This window comes from Prionailurus viverrinus, chromosome D1 (genome assembly GCF_022837055.1).
Source record: "Prionailurus viverrinus isolate Anna chromosome D1, UM_Priviv_1.0, whole genome shotgun sequence".
NCBI lineage: Eukaryota > Metazoa > Chordata > Mammalia > Carnivora > Felidae > Prionailurus > Prionailurus viverrinus.
Genome location: NC_062570.1, coordinates 56,786,041 through 56,807,156, shown reverse-complemented (window position 1 = coordinate 56,807,156; position 21,116 = coordinate 56,786,041). Strand labels below are relative to the sequence as shown.

The window sequence follows — 21,116 nt, the reverse complement described above, 5'->3', positions numbered from 1 at the left end:
TTCAGTTCTCCCGGGGCCTCATCCCACACCACGTTTTATTGCTGCAAGACTGAGGCTTCTTTGCCAATGTGACTTCAACGCCCAGCAACGAGCGAGATAAAGTGGGTGCTAAGGAAAACAGACTTGAAAATGTACAAGGGTCCTCAGGCATTGTTTTAGAAGTCTTGGCCGAGCTGTCCTGGATACTGAAGGGGGATCAGCAGATGTTAGGTTCTACCCTCATGAGTGTCCTGGGACTCTTCTGATTAGAGGCCTGGTCTGCTCAAGAAGCATGTCCTCTGGATGAGCTTTAGGCCTGAGCCCTTGATGAAAAACAGTCACCCAGAATTACCTTGGACCCGCTGGGTTCCTGTCCTTCTCTCCTCTTTGGGCTTTAACTCTGACCAATACGGGGCTCAGCCTGCTGTGGTTTGGTACCTGTTCCTAGGTGTTCATGGGACCCAACCTGTGAGATAATAGGAAATATACGCATTGGTCTCCCTCCCCGGTTCCTGGCACAGAGCTCCTAAAACTCTTGGAATTCCCTAGATGATAGGACTGTCCTTTGTTTTAATGAGGCAACTCTTGGTAGTCTCCTGGATAGCTTCCAGTTGGGTGCTGGTCGCCAGAAAGACTAAGCTATGATTAGAAGCTCGAACTTTAAGTCCTACCCCTATCCTCTGGGAATGGGAGAGGGGCTGGATATTGAGTTAATAATTGACCATGCCTAAGAGCTTCTGGGGTGCTGGAGGTACTGAGAGGGTGGTGAGCCTGGTGACGGCATGGAAACTTCACGCCTCTTCCCCCTTCTCTTCCATCTCTTCCATCTGGATGTTCATCTATAGCCTTTATTCTTTAATGATAAACCGGTAAACGGAAGTAAGTGTTGCCCCGAGTTCTGTGAGACATTCAGGCAAATTTTTGAACCCCAGTAAGGGGTTGTGGAGATCTCAATTGATATCCTGCAGTCAGAAGTATAAATTACAGCCTGGGACTTCAAGTGGCATCTGCAATGGAGGCCTGGGGGCAATCGTGTGGGGCTGAGTCCTTAAAACCTGTGGGGTCTGACGCTATCCCCAGGTGGATACTGTCAGAATTGAGTCGCATCGCAGGACACCCAGCTGGTGCCGGCTAATTGTCTCACGTATGGTGTCAGAAGTGAGGCGCTGTGGGAGTGAGAGTGGAGGAGAGACACAGGATTGTTCTGCCCCACATCCTCATCATGGGATCCTGCCCTCCATCTAACAGCTCCCACTCCCTCCCATCTTACACTATCTACTTGCAGAGCTGGGGGTTTCTCAGACTCATCTGCCCCAGATGGATACGTGCAGAGTCCCGCGTGCCCTCTTGTAAATGTGCATGGCACGCACGCGTGTGCACGCACGCACGCACGCACACACACACGCACACACTCAAGTAGAGCCAGAGACACTACTGCGCCAGAGGGACCAGCTTTATTAGATCCCAGCAAGACTATACAGTGCGTGTTTCATGCAGATTAAATATGTGTCTTCGCTGCCCCTGGGAGGGAGCACTTCCACCGCCAGATCCTTCCTTGGCGTTGAGGGGTGAGTATCAAGGGGAACTCTCAACATATTCCGCGTGGGGGACAGTTGGGATCATGACTGGGGGTGGAGGTGAGACAGTGGGCAGCTGAGGGCCCTTGGGACCTTGAGTCTTCAGAGGTTCAGGGACCACAGGACCTTGGTCCTTTGCTGGTGGTGACACCAGAAGGTCTTGATCTTTCAGAGGCACCGGGATTATGGGAACTTGATTCTTCACAGGCTCAGGGACCACGGGATCTTGATTCTTTGGAGGCTCTGGGACCACGGGACCTTGATCCTTGACTAGTGCTGGGACCACAGGACCTTGATTCTTTACATGTGCCTCAACCACAGAATCGTGATCCTTCAGAATCTCTGGGGCCACTCCACCTTGATCCTTGGCTGGCTCCAGAACCACTAAACCTTGATTCCTTACAGGCTCAGAGAGCACAGGACTTTCATTCTTTATAGGTGCTATGACCGTGGCACTTTGATCCTTCAGACGCTCTGGAACCATAGGACCTTGATCTTTGCCAGGTGCTGAGACCATGGGACCTTGATCCACAGGCTCAGGGACCACGGGGCTTTGATCTTTGACAGGCGCTGGGACCATGGGCCCTTGATCCTTTGGAGGCTCTGGTACCATGGCACCTTGATCCTTAACTATTTCTGGAGCCACAGGACTTTGATTCTTTGGAGGCACCGGGACCAAGGAACCTTGTTCCTTTACTGGTGCCGTGATCACAGACCCTTCATTCTTTAAAGGCTCAGGGGCCACGTGATCTTGATCCTTAACTGGTGCGGGGCCCACAGGACCTAGATCTTTCAGAGGCCCCGAGACCACAGGAGCTTGACCCTTCAGAGGCTCTGGGACCATAGGGCCTTGATCTTTTGGACGATCTTGGATCACAGGACCTTGATCTTTCAGAGGCCCTGGGCCCATAGGACTTTGATCCTTGTCTGGCTCTGTGGCTACAGGACCTCGATTCTTACGTGAATCACTGGTGAGTTCAACCTGGCTCCTGCAGAGGAGAGAGAGGTAGTCACTGTGAGGGCCAACGCTCAGGCCAAGGATTGGGCAGAGCACAGATTGCCTGATAAGTCTCGGCCTAGAGGAGCCTGGGAAGGGAACTCTTCCTGGAGAGCCAAGAGGAGAATCTGATGTCCATGTTCTTAGTGCAGAACGTGGAGTGGGGGGAGGGGCAGGCTCAGGAATCAGTCATTCAATGTGCTTGCCAATTGATTATAACCTGCGCGTGGCACAGCGGGGGGCACCCAGCTGACGAGGGCAGTACAGCAGAGGGCTCAGAGTCCTCCTGTGGCTGTGGGCATCCCAGCAGCCTGTCCACCCCACACTCCACCCAGGCCGCTCTCCCTTCCTCCATGATAGCTGGGCCCTCCTGCGAGCCCGTCTTAGCCATCCACTCAGATGACCCTAGAGGCCAGTACGCTTTCCCTCTTCTCAGGGCCTTTGCTACCCCCCGCCCCCAAATCCTTTGTTAAGGACTGGCTGTGGAGAGGGATAATACAAAGGGCAGGATAGGGGTGCCTGGGTGGCTCAGTCTGTTAAGCGTCCAACTTCCAGCTCGGGTCATGATGTCACGATTTACGAGTTCGAGCCCCGCGTCGGGCTCTGGGCTGACAGCTCGGAGCCTGGAGCCTGCTTCGGATTCTGTGTCTCCCTCTCTCTCTGCCCCTCCCCTCCTCAAACATAAATAAACATTATATATATATATATATATATATATATATATATATATAAAAGAGGGCAGGAGAATGTCCCTCTAACATCTCTTCCTACTAAGGAGAAAGTATTTTCTCATTAACATGGTTTAGAATAGCCTACGCAAGGTGATAATAAAAAGCAGAGTGGCTTTTAATTGGTTTTCTTACCGCATTTAAACTCTCTATAGGCGATGCACCACATTGTTGCCTGAGCCACTGCCATTGCCCCCACCTTTGGAGGTGAGTGGTGGGGACTCCCCATTCAGGCGGTGAAGTGGCCCTGCTCCCCCTGCTCGATCCCCACTTCTGGCTCCCTCTACTGACCCTGGGCCCTTGCCCTCACTTACTCCAAGGCTCTGGGGCTGATTCCCCTGCAGCCGAATCCAACCCTCTCACCAGGCCTCACTGTGGACACCCTCCTCATCCCTTGGCCCATCCACATCGCGGAGAGCAGGTGACATCACTGACACATTCAGGGCCACACGCAGAGGCCACCCATCTAGTTTAGAACACACACTCCTTCCTTGCAGGCCAGGCTGATATTTGGCACTCAGCCAGTGTCCCAAACCCTGGCACACCTACGGCACATTCCAATTTCCAAATCACTCCTTCTCATAGCTCGTTTCGGCAACGCGGTGACCCCGTGAAGCACGAGGGGAGGACTGTATTACCCTTACTTGTCAGAGGAAGAAACTGAGGTCTGGAGGGAGCACGCGATTTGGAAAGTGAGGGACCTCCATGGACTCTAGAGTCTGGATCTTTCCACTCCTGGAGCCTGTCCTCTGTCTACGGTAGTGCCGGGCACAGAGGCTGCTCAGTACAGGGGAGCTATTACTCTCTTACGCTCTGTGGCCAGTCAAGTCTTTAAGCTTAAAACCTCTTCAGCATTTTAACAGTTCCCATCAGCTTTTAGGACTATGTCTTACCTGCTTATTAAAGCTGGTTTAGTAAGACCCCTACTTGCTACCACTTCCCTAGTTTCTGATGGTTTTGTCTCTCTGGGCCTCAAGTTTGTCATCTATTTCATTGGATATAATGATATTTACTCAGAAGTTTATGATTAGAGATCATGTACGTCGAGCACCTTGTACCACGACATTACTATGCAATATTACAATTATTTTTCTATTTATGGGGCACCTGGGTGGCTCAGTTAGTTAAGCAACCGACCCTGGATTTCAACTCAGGTCTGGATCTCACAGTCATGAGATCGAGCCCCATGTTGGGCTCTGCGCTGACAGGACAGAGCCTGCTGAGGATTCTCTCTCTTCTCTCTCTCTGCCCCTTCCCCCTCTCTCCCTCTCTCTCTCTCTCTCTCCCTCTCTCTCAAAATAAATAAAAACTTAAAAAAAATTATTTTTCTATTTATTTAGAAGTAACGCTACACATATTGGGACTATTTTTATTGTGATATGTCATCCCAGTCTAGAAGCTTTTTACTGTATGTAGCATCTTGAGTTCCCTGGGGACCTACGTCTCTCAGCAGAGCACACAGCATCCTAGGCAGACTCTGTCAATCCCTCTGGATGTTTCTGAGCATCACAGTGGACCGACAGGGGCCAAGGTGGCTCCCTGGCTCAGCATGACCCAGACCACCAGCTGCTCTGGCCAGCTGGACACAGCTGGCTGCCATCAGTGGGACCTTAGTGTTTGCAGAGGGAGTCAGGCAAGGCCGCCCAAAGTACGCAGAAACCAAAGACGGCATTAAAATACATCTAATACTGGGGTGCCTGGGTGGCTCAGTCGGTTAAGCGTCCAACTTCGGCTCAGGTCGTGATCTCACACTCTGTGAGTTCGAGCCCCACGTCAGGCTCTGTGCTGACAGCTCAGAGCCTTGAGCCTGTTTCGGATTCTGTGTCTCCCTCTTTCTCTGCCCCTCCCCCGCTCACACTCTCTCTCCTTCAAAAATAAACATTTAAATAAAATAAATACATTTTATTTATTTTAATACTATTTTAATACATTAAATAAATAAAAATTTAAAATACGTCCAGAGAGGAGATAAAAGTCACCTAATTCAGAATGGAACCAAGTAGGAAGTGGATTGGATGAATCCCATCAGGTAGTGAACAACCTGGGTGAGGTCACTGTGAAGCAGTGACAGAGCTGAGGGAGGGGACACAAGAAGTGACAGGGCTTAACTTGATCTCAGGGGCTTGCACTGCAAAACCTACCTCACTGGCAGCACATAAACTCGGCGTCCCTGGCTGGCATGGACACGAAACAGGGGGCTGACCCCGCAGTGTGGGCAAAATGAACTTCCCTGGGTATTTGAGGCCCTGGCCCCCGTGCCAAGCCCCACATTTCTGTGGAAAGAGCCTCTTAGCCACCTGCAACCTAACCCCACGTATAACCCTAGATTGCTTTGGTTGGTGAAGCTGTTTCCTGAGGAAGTGTCTTGACTCATGGGAAGGTTTAGAATGAAGATTAGAAATGATAAAACTGATAAATCTACAACCTTACCCTTTTTTGGTATTAAGCTAAGGAAAAATCTATGTAGATTGATTTTGAACACATCTGTGGTGTTTCTTTTTTTTTTTTTAATTTTTTTTTCAACATTTATTTATTTTTGGGACAGAGAGAGACAGAGCATGAACGGGGGAGGGGCAGAGAGAGAGGGAGACACAGAATCAGAAACAGGCTCCAGGCTCTGAGCCATCAGCCCAGAGCCTGACGCGGGGCTCGAACTCACGGACCGCGAGATCGTGACCTGGCTGAAGTCGTATGCTTAACCGACTGCACCACCCAGGCGCCCCACATCTGTGGTGTTTCAAATAATTTGGCATATTAGAATACCTAACAGATTAGTTTTGTGACTCCAATATAAAATGTATAATGGAGTAATTAATTTAGATTTGTGATTTTAAGTTGAAAGATAGAAGACAATTTTACAAATTTTGAAAACAATGATAATTTTTTCAAAATTTTACAAATTCTGAAAACTTTTATGATAACCCAATAGTTATATTTTCAAGTTTATTTTATTTATTTATTTTTAATTTATTTTTTAATGTTTATTTATTTTTGAGAGAGAGAGACAGAGTGCAAGCTGGGGAGGGGCAGAGAGAGAGGGAGACACAGAATCCGAAGCAGGCTCCAGGCTCTGAGCTGTCAGCACAGAGCCCGATGTGGGGCTCGAACCCACAAATCATGAGATCGTGACCTGAGACGAGGTCAGATGCTTAACCAACTGAGCCACTCAGGCGCCCCAGTTTGTTTTAAATGACTTATAATTTAATGTAAATTATTTAAGGGAACCCAATTAATTAGGTTATAAAATCCCCCTTAAAAGAGACTGTTGAATTTTACCAGATTTTTAAAATGCATTACTTTTATAAATTAAGCATTCATTTTTAAAACCAAAGCAGCCTTGGGGCACCTGGCTCGCTCAGTCAGTGGAGCACGCGACCCTTGATCTTGGGGTTGTGAGTTCGAGGCCCATGTTGGGTGAAGAGATTACTTAAGAATAAAGTCTTAAAAAAATAATAAATGAAACCAAAGCAGCCTCAGTTGGTTTTCCTATGGTCAGAGCCACCCTCAAGGACAACATAAAACTCTCGTTGACACTGACTGGCCATCACTCGGCTCCACAGTGCCCTGCCAGTCTCCCTGTCTGTAAAATGCCCCACTATTCCCAGTAAGGCTGGCAGAAGCTGCCCGCCCAGTGCCTTCTATGTGAATGATTCTAAGTTGCACCCTCAGCCGGTTGGCAAGGTGAGATGGGCCGGATTCAGCCCCGCCGGCCCACGGGCCAGCTGTCCTTGGCACGGGCATGTCCTTGGCCATGGCCCCGCCGGCGCAACCAAAAATCTGGAGCCCTGAGCCAGCTGCAGATCTTCTCAGGACAACACATGCCACAGATCCCCTCGGGCTCCCAGCCCGCGTCCCCTCTCAGAAACTAGAACAACCTGTTGGATTCGTCTTGAGGCTTCTGTGCTGCTTATTGCCTGCAAGATCTTGGAGATCTTGGGCAATTACTCAACCACTAGAGACCTCAGTTTCTCCACTTATAAAATGGTGATAACAATACAAATGTCAGGAACTCTTACAACAGAGGATCAGACGATCCTGTTGGGCAGGGATGTGAAATCACAGTTCTCCAGATTTGTGGAGCGCTGTGGTGCATCTCGTGGTTAAGTCCATTCCCAGGAATTGTAGTAACAGCTTACTAAATGCTCACATCCTCCTTTCTTTAGCTCACTGGACCCTCACGGCAGCCCTGGAGGAAGGCAGGGAGAGGGGTGACCAGCCCTCCAGCCTCACCCTCCTGGCACCGTCCTCTGGGCAGCCCGTGCTGTTTTACGCATCCCCTGTGCTTTGTTTCTTGTTTCTGCCTCCTGGATTGTCCCCTTGCACCCGCTTTGCCCTGTCTGTCCTTGACGGCTCGGCTCAGACCCCACTTCCTCACAAGGTCCTGGTTGCATCTCTCCAAATGAGCTCCCTCTTGCTGCACCATTTTACAGTCTCTCCCACGTTCACAGATACCCCATTTAATGTCAGTTTCCCCCACTGTGCCCGTGAGCTCCCTGAAGGCAGGGGCCATCCTCCCGGCCTGCAGCCCCAGTGCCCAGCACAGTACCTGCAACAAAGAAGGCCAAATGGAAAGATTTACAAATTATTCTTCCTGAGACCTGGTTCATCATTCATCTCACGGCCCCAGCCAGAAACCCAGCGTCATCCTTGATATCTCCTTCTTCCATAAAACCTTCACCCAATCCATCAGGAAACATCTGTTCTGGCTCCTAACATTTGTCTCGTGAATTTTTCCACTTCTTTCCCTCCTTCCCTTTCCTCCACCAGTTGTGTCATCATTTCCATGGACCACGGTCACGGCCTCCTAACTGGTATCCTTTCCTCCTCCTCCAATCCATTCTTCATACAGAAATCAGAATGACCGGGGCGCCTGGGTGGCACAGTCGGTTAAGCATACGACTTCAGCCAGGTCACGATCTCGCGGTCCGTGAGTTCGAGCCCCGCGTCAGGCTCTGGGCTGATGGCTCAGAGGCTGGAGCCTGTTTCCGATTCTGTGTCTCCCTCTCTCTCTGCCCCTCCCCCGTTCATGCTCTGTCTCTCTCTGTCCCAAAAATAAATAAACGTTGAAAAAAAAAATTAAAAAAAAAAAAAAAAGAAATCAGAATGACCTTTCCAAAAAGCAACCCCCTTTGCTTACAACTCTTCACGGCTCTCATTGCACTCAGCATAAAGAGTAAAACCCGTTAGGGGCACCTGGGTGGCTCAGTTGGTTGAGCGTCCGACTTCGGTTCAGGTCATGATCTTGTGGTCCATGAGTTTGAGCCCCATGTCAGGCTCTGTGCTGACAGCTCGGAGCCTGGAGCCTGCTTCAGATTCTGTCTCCCTCTCTCTCTGCCCCTCCCCTGCTTGCACCCTGTCTCTCTCTCTCTTTCAAAAATTAATAAACATTAAAAAAAAAAGAGAGAGAGTGAAACCTGTTACATGGCCCCATCTAGCTGAGCAGCCTGCTCCCAGTGCCCTCCTGGCTCTATGTCCCCAGCCTCCCAGGACTTTGTTCTGTTCCTCAGTACACCCTGCTTCTTTCCATTTCCAGTTTTGCACGTGCTGTTGTCTCCTCCAAGAACTTTCTCTTGCTCCCTCTTGCCCTGGCTAATGCGTACTCCTCCCTTATCTCTCAGCTCACTGGAGCACTTTCCCAGGGAAGCCTTCCCTGACCCCACCGATGGGACAAGGTCACCAGCTACAGGCTCTCCTAGTCCCTGCACTGTCTTTCCCACCCCTTCACAAGGCTAATTACTCGAATTCTTTTGGATTAATGTTTCCCCTACTAGACTGAAGCTTTGAGAGGGCAGGACCATGCCGACTTTGCATATCACCATATTGTCTGTACCTAAAACAGCAGGGGATATCCCAACTAAATACTTGTCAAATGAATGAATAAATGAGAGCTTTTCTGTGCTGGGTGCTGTCGTATTTGCAAAATTTAATGTTCCAAGGTTATATGAGACATCCTAAGTCTTAGTAACTTGATTTTCTGCCCTTCCTCCTGTTACCATGGAGACAGGCAATTGCCTCCTGGGCACACACACACTGGCCTTGGATCTATGCTTTGTCAGAGTCTGGAAACAGGATTAGCGAGCCCTGCCAGAGACTATTTGGAAAAAGGGCTTCCTTCCCTCCTGCTGGATTTCTACCCTTGCACACAATTCTAATCCCATAATCCACCCGTGTGGTTTTCTCTCCCCCCCACCCCCCCCAGACTGTCTCCTGATGCACCATCAAAGTAGCCCAGAACCGGGGCAGTGCTCTAAGTAGGGCCCTGTTCAAAAATCAAGGACCTATGGGCTCTCTCCGTGAATCCCCTGCCTCCACAGCTTAGAAAAGGCTCGTGGAAGAAAGAAACCCCTATTTTCTGAGCAGTAAGCATGTGCCAGGCTGGGTGCCAGGTGCTTTAACATAGATCATTTCTTATAACGTAAAGAGCAGCCCACAGGTCAGGGGTGGGGAGTGCGTGGATTGGGTCAGGGGCCAGAAGAGCTGGGTCTGCATGACGACCCAACATCTTTCTAGCCCACAGGGTGTCATCACAGGCATGCCGGCCTTTATACCTCAGCATCCATAATCTATAAGGTGGGGATTACAGTGCTCACCTTCTAGGGAGGATTAGTTCGTGGGAACACTCCTGGCGTGACCCCTGGCATATGGGTGTTTAGTACATGTTACTTCCAAAGAGGGACTCAATGATCTAGTCCAGTTGTGTTACTCTGTGATGGGAAACTGGCTCAGAGTGGGCAAGTGACTCTCCCATAGCCATACAGCTTATGGATAGCAGGTCCAGGACTGAAACATGGGCCCCTCGACATCTTAATGGGTAGAAGGGATGGAGCAAACTCACTTGGAACAAAGATGGGCGGGAGGGGGCTGAGCCAGGGCCCAGGCCGACTGCACCTCGGGGCCTCTGGCAGAAGGCTGGGGAGACAGCGGACATGGTAATTTGGTGGCTTCGCTCTCCTCCTCTGGGCCCCCGTGGGCCTCGCACAGGAGCCCGCATTTCCCAGGCACAAAGCTCCCAAGGCAGGATAAGAAATGCAGCTACCGGAGGGGTAGGGCCAAGGAAACCATCTTTGAAAGGCTCATTCTTACGAAGAATCCGCAGGAGACAAGGCATTCTCAAAACAAGGACTCCCACTCCTGCCTCTCTCCCCGACAGGCTCCCTGCTAGCCCCACAACGTCAGCAGTTGTCCTGGCGTTTGGTAATGACCTGCCTCTCCTGCTGGCCCGGGGGCTGTGTCTGGCTCGTCTTTGCATCGCTAGTATCTCGCGTCTGCCCTACAGTAGCACCTGCAGACATTTGTGAGTAACAGATGGCTGGTGTATTGCTTTATCTCTTTATTCTCTTTCAGTTTTTTCTCTTTTATCCATTCATGGGACAAAGTCCGCTGAGCCCCTGCTCTGGGTTAGGCCCTGTGCTGGGGGCGCGGGAGTAAATGAGACCTGGGCCCTTCAGGAGCCCCCCACCTCCACCGGTGTGGGGAGCAGGGGACAGACCCACAAGCACACACCATGCACACCGTAAAGCTGCCAGGGTGCCGGCACCCCCGGCAGCCCTGACCCCAAACCGTCAGCCAGGGAGACCCAGAGGTCCCTTCCGGGGCAGAGACGTCGCTTGGCTGGAGCAGTCTTCCCTGTCTGCTCTAGGAAAGCGCTACTCCTGAGAGTGATCGGGTCTCCTGAGTTCTGTCACTCTCTCCCTGCCAACGGGCCCCTCCACGGCCCACGCTGCCCCGAGGTAGGGCACACACCTCTTGGTGGCCTCGTGTTTCGACCCTGAGCGGAAACCTGTGTTTCGGTCAGCTCCACTCCCTCCCATCCCTGCCCTGCTCCCGGTTCTGTGCTCCGGGGCCGCCCTTTCAGGAAATGCCATGCCGCCTGGCTCCGGGACAGCCTCTCAGCTCTTTGAAGGGTCAGCGATTGTGTCCTTCTTCCTGGATTCTCTGGGCAACAGACACCGATCACGTCTCAGATATTTGGTTTCCAGAGCCCTCGCTGTCCTGACTGCTCTCCTCATAGCACAGCTAGGTCGCCCCCCGCTCCGTCCTTCGGAAAGTGTGACCCCCCAGAACTGAAAATGCTAGTGCAGGTGTCTCCAAGCAGGAGGCACCGCCTCTGCCCCAGAGTCTGTACCTCCATCTACACAGCCCTCGGCTGCTTTAGCTTTCTCTTGGCCACGTGCGCCCTGCGGGCCACCACCCCCCCTCCCCGTCTGTCCGGTAACCCCCTCTTCTCCTCCTCCAGGAGTAGAGATTCAGTTCCAGAGTCACTTCCTCAGTGGAGCCCTCCACCTGCAGGGGTCGGTACTCCTCCCATGTGGCCACAGAGCCTCCCTGCTCACAGCAGCCCCATCAGAGGCTTTACCGACTGCTTTACAGCTGCCTCTCCAGGCTGGGGCGAGACCACAGACCAGCATCAGCTTCACCTCTCTTTCCTTTCTCACCTTCCCTCCCTCCCTCCCTCTCTCCTTTTCCCCTCCCCCCTCTTTCTTCCCTCCTTCCTTCTGCGAACATTTAATAAATGCCTACTGCGTGCCAAGCCGCCAAAGCGAGAACCGGGGAGCTCTGGCATGGGGTGGACAGGGCACATGGTAGGAGCGAGATGTTGTAAACACCACTCAAACAAGATCAAATTCTAACAGCCACGTTTCCATGGCATGCAAATCATGTCTTATTTTTAACTGCCTTAATACCTTTTTGTCCTTCCATTATTCACGGGCTTCTAGTAGGGCATACAACATGGCACACTATTCTCGGAGCAGCCCTGCTGGCCAGGCAGCTGCGAGGCATGAGGGGGGCGTCCCCTGTCCCCCCCCCCCACCATTTTCCAGCTGTAGGTGGAAATGAAGCTCAGAAAGGGGAAGTGGGTTGCCTAAGATCACAGGGTAAGTTTGTGGCTATGTCAAGACCTCAACCAAGGAGGACAGACTTTTGAGTCAAGCTCTTTCCTCTCTCCAACAATATCCCTGAGGAGGGAGACTCCAACTGGAGAGATTCCTAATTCCTCTGCCGAGGTCTAAGCAGGGTCTGGCTGGAGATGACCCTGACTGGTTCTGCCTGGTGCGGGAGGCGGGAGCCACTGACCTCTGCGGGTCCCCCAGCTCCAAGCTCCCAACTGCATCGCTTAAGAAAGTTGCCCCTCTTGGGGGCCAGGCCCCCAGCCACCGGTCCCCCTTCACCTCGGCCCTTCCTGCCTCCCCGACACAACCACTCCCCTGGGCTTACTGCCTGATACTCAGCAGACCCTGGCGAAGAAGACAGTCCCAGAAAGCAGCAGCATCCTGGTCTAAGAGTGCCCATCTATGCCCATACCTGTACGGCTGCCAATCCGTCTACCAGCCTGGAGCCACACAGAATGCACCCAGATGTGGCACATCAGCACAGGGGGAACAGTTAGGACCACAGCTAGGGAAAATGCTGCCACCACAAGGCTTTGTTCTGGGTGGGGGTGGGGGGTCGCCAGGCAGAAGGTGGGGAGGGGGTGGTGACCGTGCTGATCACAACATCCGTGGCCTTTATGTGACTCCTTTTCCGCAGATGACAAGAGTACCTAGAGTCACTGAAGGATTTGGAGCAGGGAAAGGACAGGATGAAGAGGCTGCTATTTTAGGAGGAAGCACATCTTCCCAACTGAAATGCCAGAAGTGGTCCCGAGTGCTGGACGAAGGGGGGGGGGGGGCATTAGTAACCCAAACTTGGCTCCAGATCCTGGCTCACCACTTACAAGTCGTGTGACTCTGTTACTTAAGCGAAGTCTTGATTTCTTTGTCTGTAGAAGACCTCCAACCTCTCCAGCCTTCTGTGAGGATTCAGTGAGGACCAAGGTATGAAAGCCAAATACACTTTCTTTTCCTTCCCTGAGCTGTGCCCACTCTGCATTTTACAGAAGTGGAGCCTGACTCCAGGTTCCCTGCGGGCAGGTCTGTGCTTATGAAGCGTAGGGAGATGGCTGCCCCCGGGGCGCTAGATGGCTGGGTTTTCTGCCCTGTGGTGGTGGCATTTTCCTTTTTGCTGCTAAATATCTTTTCTAGAGATAACCTGCTACGGAAAATTAAATAACTCCCCAGTTGTATGATAAGTATTTAAAAAAACATCCTCGGTTGTTTTAGCACAAAGAAGGCAAAGTCAAGGGCATAGCTGATGGTCTCAAAGGGGTTGCCAAGAGTCTGATAATCCTGCTAATGACCCTTTTTAAAAATGTAAAGTGTTAAACTAAGGCAACCAGACAAAGGCTCAGTTCCGGTCTAGTTCTGTACTCCTGGGAACTTGCAAATCAATTTTTGTCCTTTCTTCCCACCCCATCTAAAGCAAAGGCTGAGATCTTGAGCAATTAATCAAAATTGGTTCCGTGTGTCCAGAGGGGCTCAATTAAAATGAACATGTAATTTCGGAAACGGAATCTATACCGGGTGATTTCATGGTGAGTTCAGAGAGGAGGGGCCCGGGAAGGGCTGGGGATGGGAAGAGGGCAGCAAGAACCAGCACCAGGTGGGCTCTGTCTCAGGCTATGGTGTGACAGAGGGATTTACCACAGCTCGCTCCAGCCACCACATGGTTGGGACCAAAGGTGGTAAGTCACAGTCACAGGGAAGTGACTGGGAAGCGAAACCATCCAGAAAATGAACTATTGACAAAGCAGAAGGGTGTTCCGCTTTGCTGTTGACAGAGGACTTTCACATGCATCTTCACTGGGCCCTCACAAGAGACAGTTCTGTGGATCAGAAGCAGGTATTGCCAGCTATTAGAACTCTTACCACCTGCTACCCCAAACTCTGGAACCAAAAGATTCAAATAAAACTATGTCCCTTTCTGGGGCGCCTGGGTGGCTCAGTCAGTTAAGCAACTGACTTGGGCTCAGGTCATGATCTCAAGGTTCGTGGGTTTAAGCTCCATGCAGGGCTCTGTGCTGACAGCTCGGAGCCTGGAGCCTGCTTCTGATTCTGTGTCTCCCTCTCTCTCTGCCCTCCCCCACTTGTCCTCTCTCTCTCTCTCTCAAAAATGGATAAACTTAAAAAAAAAAAAAAAAAAGAAAGAAGAACAACTATGTCCCTTGCTGACCAAACTTCTACTTTTTAGATTTGGGAACCAAACAGATTTGGATAGTGATGGATACTTGTATTACACTTATCTCTCTGGGGCTCAAAGAAATTAAGACACTCAGCCAAGGTCACACAGCTAGTAAACAGTAGAGCTTGGATTTAAAACCAGGCCTGTTGGCTCTAACTCCCAGCCCTGACTCCTAAGACATCCCCTCAGCGGATGCCTCTCTGCCGTCATGAAGTAAGGAGCTCTGCACCGGGCAGGGGGTGGGATTAGCCAGCCTCTTAAGATTACCCTCTAACCAAGAGTCTATGATTTTTTGAAGTCAGGCCTGTTTAGAAAAAGTGGCTACGTAAAGTACAGAGGTAGGCTGGCCGTTACAAAAGCAGCCATTGACTGCTCCGTGATCTGTGCTGTGACCTCTCTTGAAACCACTCTTTTCATGTGAGCAGAGGCAGTTATTAGGCAGAATAAAGCCTTGTGGGGGCACCGTGGTGAATAGGGAGGCAGATGGTGAAAATCATCATTCATTCGCTCACTCATTATTCATTCAACAAACAACTTAGAAGACGTTCTCTGAGGTAGGCATTGGGCCAGCAGCTGAGGCTACACAGGTGAACAGAAGGAGCTGGTCCCGGCCCCGGGGGGAGCACAGTCCAGCGCAGGGGACACACACATGAGCAGGCAGCACAGTACACGTGGTGAGTTCTGTGATGAAGACACACACAGGGAGCGTCTTACCCAGCCAGCGTGGGAGGTGCGGGAAGGGCATCCTGGAGCGGTCCCCTGAGCAGAGTCTCGAAGGATGAGTTAGCCAGGTGGAGAAGCAGGAGAAGGGCAATCGGAGCAGGTGGGGCGGCGTGGGTAAAGGCATGGAGGTGAGAAGCAGCATGGTGCACCGAGGGGACAATAAGCTTCTGCGGGCCACAAGGAGCCCACGGATGGTTGAAGGCAGGGTGTGACATGGTCAGATTTGCATGTTCTAAAGATCCCTCCAGCAACTTAAACCAGTAGCCATGGCAGGAATTTATTTATCTCAGCATCTGAAACTCCCTGGGCCCCAGATAAGATGTCTGGGTTGAGATAGTTGCAGACAATGTCAAAGTTAACCAGCAATTAAGGACCATTTATATGAGGACAAGGGGCAGAGAGTTAAGCTCAGGTCTACCGTTGGAAATTAAAAGCACAGAATAGTGGTCTCTGACCCAATGCCTCAGGGGGCGGATGCCAGTTTTATCTCGGTATCTCTAGTACCAACTATAGTTCTTCAGAAAGAAAAATTTGCTGGATCATTCTGCATTCAATAACCATGCAATTTAGTTACCCAGTTAATTGAGTACCCCAGGGAGATAAACCTTTACATCTGGCTGAGGCAGTTGACCAGTTCAGTCAGGATGTTTGAGCCAGTTGTGTGGGGAGACCTGATCAAATCTTAATCCGCCCCCCCCCCAACATTTGTATCTGCGTCCCAAGATTTAAAGATTCTAGGGAAGCCTGCGGGAGGCCCTGCAGTGGCCTGACCAGACTGCGGCAACTGTGAGGTGTGGGTGTAGTTTTATTTAAGAGTCCAGCTTGGGGCGCCTGGGTGGCTCAGTCGGTTAAGCGTCTGACTTTGGCTCAGGTCATGATCTCACGGTCGTGAGTTCGAGGCCCGCGTCGGGCTCTGTGCTGACAGCTCGGAGCCTGGAGCCTGTTTTGGATCTGTGTCTCCCTCTCTCTCTGACCCTCCCCCTTTCACGATCTGTCTCTCTCTGTCTCAGAAATAAAAATAAATATTAAAAAAAAATTTAAAAGAATCCAGCTTGATGACTGAAGCCTGATTCACTTCGGGCCAGCCCCAGCCTCCCTCAGGGGAAGGAGAGACGCAGTGCAGGCTGCGGGGCAGAAGCCCCGGGCTCCATCCAGGCACCCACTCCTCTCTGAGCCTCCTTCTCTGTTACCTGGCACAGACACTTGCTCCTGATTCGGAGCGGTCGACAGAACGGCACAGAAAGAAATGCTTTGTGGGCAGACAATACATACAAATTGTTAAGATATTATTGTTTAGGTCTGTGGACTCCAGGTGATTCGACAGCCAGAATTCTTTAAAAGCATTTTTCTTAATCAGTGTTTGCCTCAATCGACCTCACGCATTGTCTGAGATGACCTAAAGCTAACTCTCTATCAGGAAGCTAGTGAACACAGACCATCAAGCACTGTAAAAGGAAGGGGGAGGGCCTGAAATGACCTGTAGTTAGTGTCCATTGGGGGTTCCCTATGGCCATCGTGTCATTTCACCCTGGTTCCTCTCCCCTGAGGTGGGTGTCAGTGTCCCCATTTTCAGAGGCGGACAGCAAGGCCAAGAGCGCTCAGGGAGTGACACGGGGTTGTACAGCTGGCACTGACTTGTAGAGGCCCAAGTCACGGCCAGCGTCAACCGGCTCACACGATAAGGTATGCGGTGATGCGGATTCTGTTATAGGCATTCTAGATGGTCTGGGTGTCATGAGGATCAGTGCCTCAGAGGCCAGCGGGATGAAGCAGCTTCGGGCTCTGTGTCTGCTTCGGCAAGAGTGGAGTCTAAGAAAGGTTTCGTGCCATTGTTTTGAAACAGCTGCCTTTCCTGTCTCAGTGGCCTCAGGTGGAGCTGGGGTAGGGTCCTGCCTTACCAGTAGATGGTCCACAGGCTACACGCTGCAAGAAAGCTTTTATACCTGTGGTCCTGAGAAGGTAAACCGCTCTAAGACATTTTAGCAGTAAAAGGACCTTGAAACCATGATGCCACATTAAGGGAGTTCATACCTTGGTGAAGTGAGACTTAACACTGCCCTAATCTATGAGAAGCAGGTTATAAATTTTAAACCCTAGTGAAAAAAAAAAACCCACAAAAAAATGAGGGATGGGTTTCACTAAGAACTCACAAACTGCAAGGAAGAATTAAAATACACTTATAACTAATTTAGCAGCAATGACCTATTTTAAAACTAGCAGGCTGGTTTTAATTCTGTTTGTTAGCTGTTTGGGGGAAGCGACACTAGTTATAGGTTATAGATTTGCCTCCTGGGCTTTGGGCGGCATCGGGGAGCATGCAGGGAACCACAGGCCGAGGGTCTGGTGGAGGCCAGACCTCTGGTCACACAGATGAAGCCAGCAAGGCTCTCCACCCTGCTGCCCCCTCAGTTGCCTGATTCATGACCTCTGTCTGATTCTGAGTACACCTCAACTTTTCTCCGCTTACTATGGGTGTCGCCACATATGTGTTTCTCTGTGGGTCTTTTTCCCTCTTGGCCTCTATTTCTACCTCTTTGTTTTACGCCTGTCTTTCTTTCTACCTCTCTCAATCCCTGGTTTTGGTCAAGGCAATTAACTGATCAAAAAAGAGCTGAATAATATACTTTCATGTACGTTTCATTCATTGTACAGAATTTTGCGTTTTCTGCCTTACACAAAAGCAGGCAGGTGGGTGGGGTGTTTCCTGTTCATCTGGAAAACAAATAGATAGTGGGTTTTCATATATATGACCCTTGATCGAGCCCCACCATGGCTCCTCCCCAAAACCCCAAAATTGGGGACCAGCATTAGAATAAAAGTCCTAGCCTAGAGCTCCTAGCCTAAAGCAAGAGAGGACCTGTGGCTGTTACCCCCATATGTGGGTAAGGGCAAGAAGCATGATGGCAGGGAGCATGCAAAGGTCAGGGGGTGCAGTCTGGGTGTATGGAATGGAGATCCCAGTTAGTAACCGCCCACTCACATGGCGCCAGGCCTTTCCATGACTTTCCAGCCCTTGCCTTGACCCTCCCTGAGTGAACTGCTCCCCCAGGCCCTGAGCTCACCTGGTATTGGACCCCTCCACACTTTTGCTCTCGCAGCTCCTTCTGTCTGGCATGCCTTGGCCACCCCAGACTCTGTTCACCTGGTCATCACCCGCTCATCCACTGAAGTTCTCCCTGATCCATGGAACCAGCTAGAATGGGCTCCTCCTTCATGGCCCACAGTGACCAGAGGTGGGGTCTCAGTCATCCTGGTTCCCTAGTGCCCAGCAAAGTGCCTGGCACATGATAGGTATTCAATCAACATACGTTAGTAAAAGGAAGTGGGATCCCACACAAAAAGTATATAACCTTCTGTCTCCCACTGCAGCAGAAGGATATCCCAGTGGTTAAACCTGGCCCTAACTCTGAGGTTCCCTCCCAGATATGCTCTCCTGCCTGTGGGCCTACCCCCACGCGCCCTGCACACCCACATCCCACCCGTTCTCCGAGGTTCCCTCCCCCACGAAGCCTTCTGATTCCCCACCCCTGGTACTAAGACACTTGCCCTTCACAGGAGCAATCAGCTACCTGGTCCATTGTTACCTTATTTGGATCTCTCTTACGGCTGTTTCCACCCTCCCATGTTAGGCACAAACAAGACCGTCGCCCCATAACCCACATAGTGAGCCAGCCCCCGGAGGGTGGAACCTTCACAACGACCAGACCAGACGGAATGATTAAGTGAAGGCGTCCCTGCCATCTCTTGGGAGGAGAAAAAGCCAGAACCGACAGTCCTCCTCCGGGTGGACGGGAAGGGGGGTGGAGAATCAGGGCCCAGCCTCCCCGTGTGGCGACGCAGTGCTGGGTGCAGGCGCTCACTCAATCCCCAGCAACACGGGATCAAAACGTTACACTACCTTGTTGGCCAGTGGGTCTCTCGGTCCATCTTCGCCTTTCCCAACACTTAGCTCTGACTGCTTGCAATTAGTATCTGAGAGGCAATCTAAAAGAGTCAAGCTGCATTATGGAGAACCCCAGAACAACTGCAGGGCACAGCTCACCTCGTGGAGAGTGGCTCAAATGGCAAAGGCTGGCTCCTTCACCTACTCAGCTGGGCCTTACCAAGGAAATAAGATCAAGAAAGTGGTGTTCGTCTTTAGCATTTATTTATAATCGGAAAAAAACCGTTTGTTTGTTTGTTTGTTTCTGAGCAAGCACAGACCACAAGCACGTCACAATCAATTGGCTATACATGAATATTTTTTGTCATTTTCTTACTAACAGCAGGAATGGAATAGCACCAAGAGAGGTGTGCGTTACACGTTACATAGACAATCTGTGGTATGCAACAAAACCCAGGCCACAAAATCGTAATTAGACACTTCCTGTCTGCCTTGGAGAGGCAAAGGTATAATGGACAGGTTGGAAGCACCAGCCGATAAGGAAAAACTTGGAGGAGCCAGCGCACAGCCTTAGGCATTGTTTTTGCAGGCAAGCAAAGCAGGCAGTGGGAATGCTTCGGGCCTTGCTCTCTTGCCAGGGGAGTTGGGGAATCGGCAGGGAGATATACAAAAGTGGACAGCCAGGCATCGGAAGCTTGGTCATCTTCAGAAAGGCAAAACCAAAATACTGTTTGTGAAACCAGTGTCAGTTTCAACCAGTATGTTTGGGATACAGAATGAGATTGGCTGAGTTTTATTTGTAAACAGTAGAAATCAAAGGAAGTTTCTGGCCGTGAAGGGACACATTCAAGAGTCAAAGTGAACTACAAACAGGGTTTTCTCAATCGCAGGAGTTAAAAAGACAGCGGCGGGGGCGGGGGTGGGGGAGTGTGGGGGTGGGGGTGGGGCGGAAGGGTTGAAAAGACACGATACAGGTTGCATCTAAAGCCGTAGGTGGGGCAGGGTAGGAAATTCAGTCCCTGGGGCTGCAAAGTGGGTGGGAAGCTACAATTTGGGCAAAGAAACTCGCATCAGGCACCGAGATCACATCATATGGTTGTGCTGCTGTGGAGACAGATTTATGTAGAGTAGCCGGGGTGCCTAACACGGTGCCTGGCTCACAGGCGTTCAGGACGAGAACGTGGAATGAACGTTCCTCTGTGCATCGTAAAGTCTGACTTACTTGATCTGTAAAACACATATGACGGTTCTCTGGAGAAATTCAAATTGTGGCTAACATCGACACGCCTGACGAATGCCAGATCTTGAGCGAACGAACACACGTTGGCAAAATTCTCTGGGTCAAGTTACGATCACGCTGCTAGAGCTCTCCGGTTAATGTTAAGATTAGCTAGCAGATAGCTAGAATCAACACTGAGATCTGCTCTGGTCATTTCCAGACAGGCATCCAAATCTGTGATGCGTGAACACTGAAACTCGCTAACGGTCTCTACCTTCTTCAAAACATCTCAGTTCCACGCCCTGAGATAGAAAGGAAGGTGACGGTGGGCCTAGCCGAGCGCTTCATTTCTAAGAATCCTGTTCTCTTAACAAATGCGGCCCGCACAGCACACACTTGACGTATTCGTGAAAGACGTCTCAGCCAGCCCAAGTGCCCGACAAGATGGGGTAAACAGTGACTCTGCTGCTTGAATGGTCAGAACCGGAGAGGACTGGGGGAGGCCCCGCTTCCTCCACACCACATGGACTGAAAGGGATTGGCGCGGCCCCGCTCTCCACCGCCACCGCCGTCCTTACACAGCAGCGGCTGGGCACCGGACGAAGGCCCAGCCGTGTCGCGGTGCCGGCGACGGTCAGGATTTCAAGGACGGGAGAAAGAAAGCGTACCGAGCGATGTACACGTCGCAAGGTTTGGGAATGCAATTTTTCCGGTAGGTATTTTGGGTTCCCCCGTGAGCGCTGGGGGTCTTTACACAACTCTCTGACTAATGCCTACGATACAACTCTAGCACAACTAAGGTGCCACTTGCCACCCCACTGGGGGGGCGTTGGCCACACAGACACGCAAAACACGATACGGTGAGAGCTGCTTTCATTCATCAGTGAGGTTAAAATGCTTGCTAATCACTTACTAGGGAACTCTCCTAATCTTCAGCTAAGTCACAGAAATT

At 51.0% G+C, this 21,116-nt stretch overlaps 1 protein-coding gene across 1 annotated transcript in view; it reads right to left on the bottom strand.

Annotated features, from left to right (window-relative positions):
* Positions 1–1,448: 1,448 nt before the first annotated feature.
* The window catches only part of MAP6 (microtubule associated protein 6), a 75,399-nt gene continuing 55,731 nt past the window's right edge, over positions 1,449–21,116 (bottom strand). Inside the window, exon 4 of the mRNA XM_047879179.1 lies at positions 1,449–2,545. Within this exon, the coding sequence (XP_047735135.1) occupies positions 1,555–2,545 (991 nt within the window). The 3' untranslated portion in view covers positions 1,449–1,554. The remainder of the gene's footprint in view (positions 2,546–21,116) is intronic.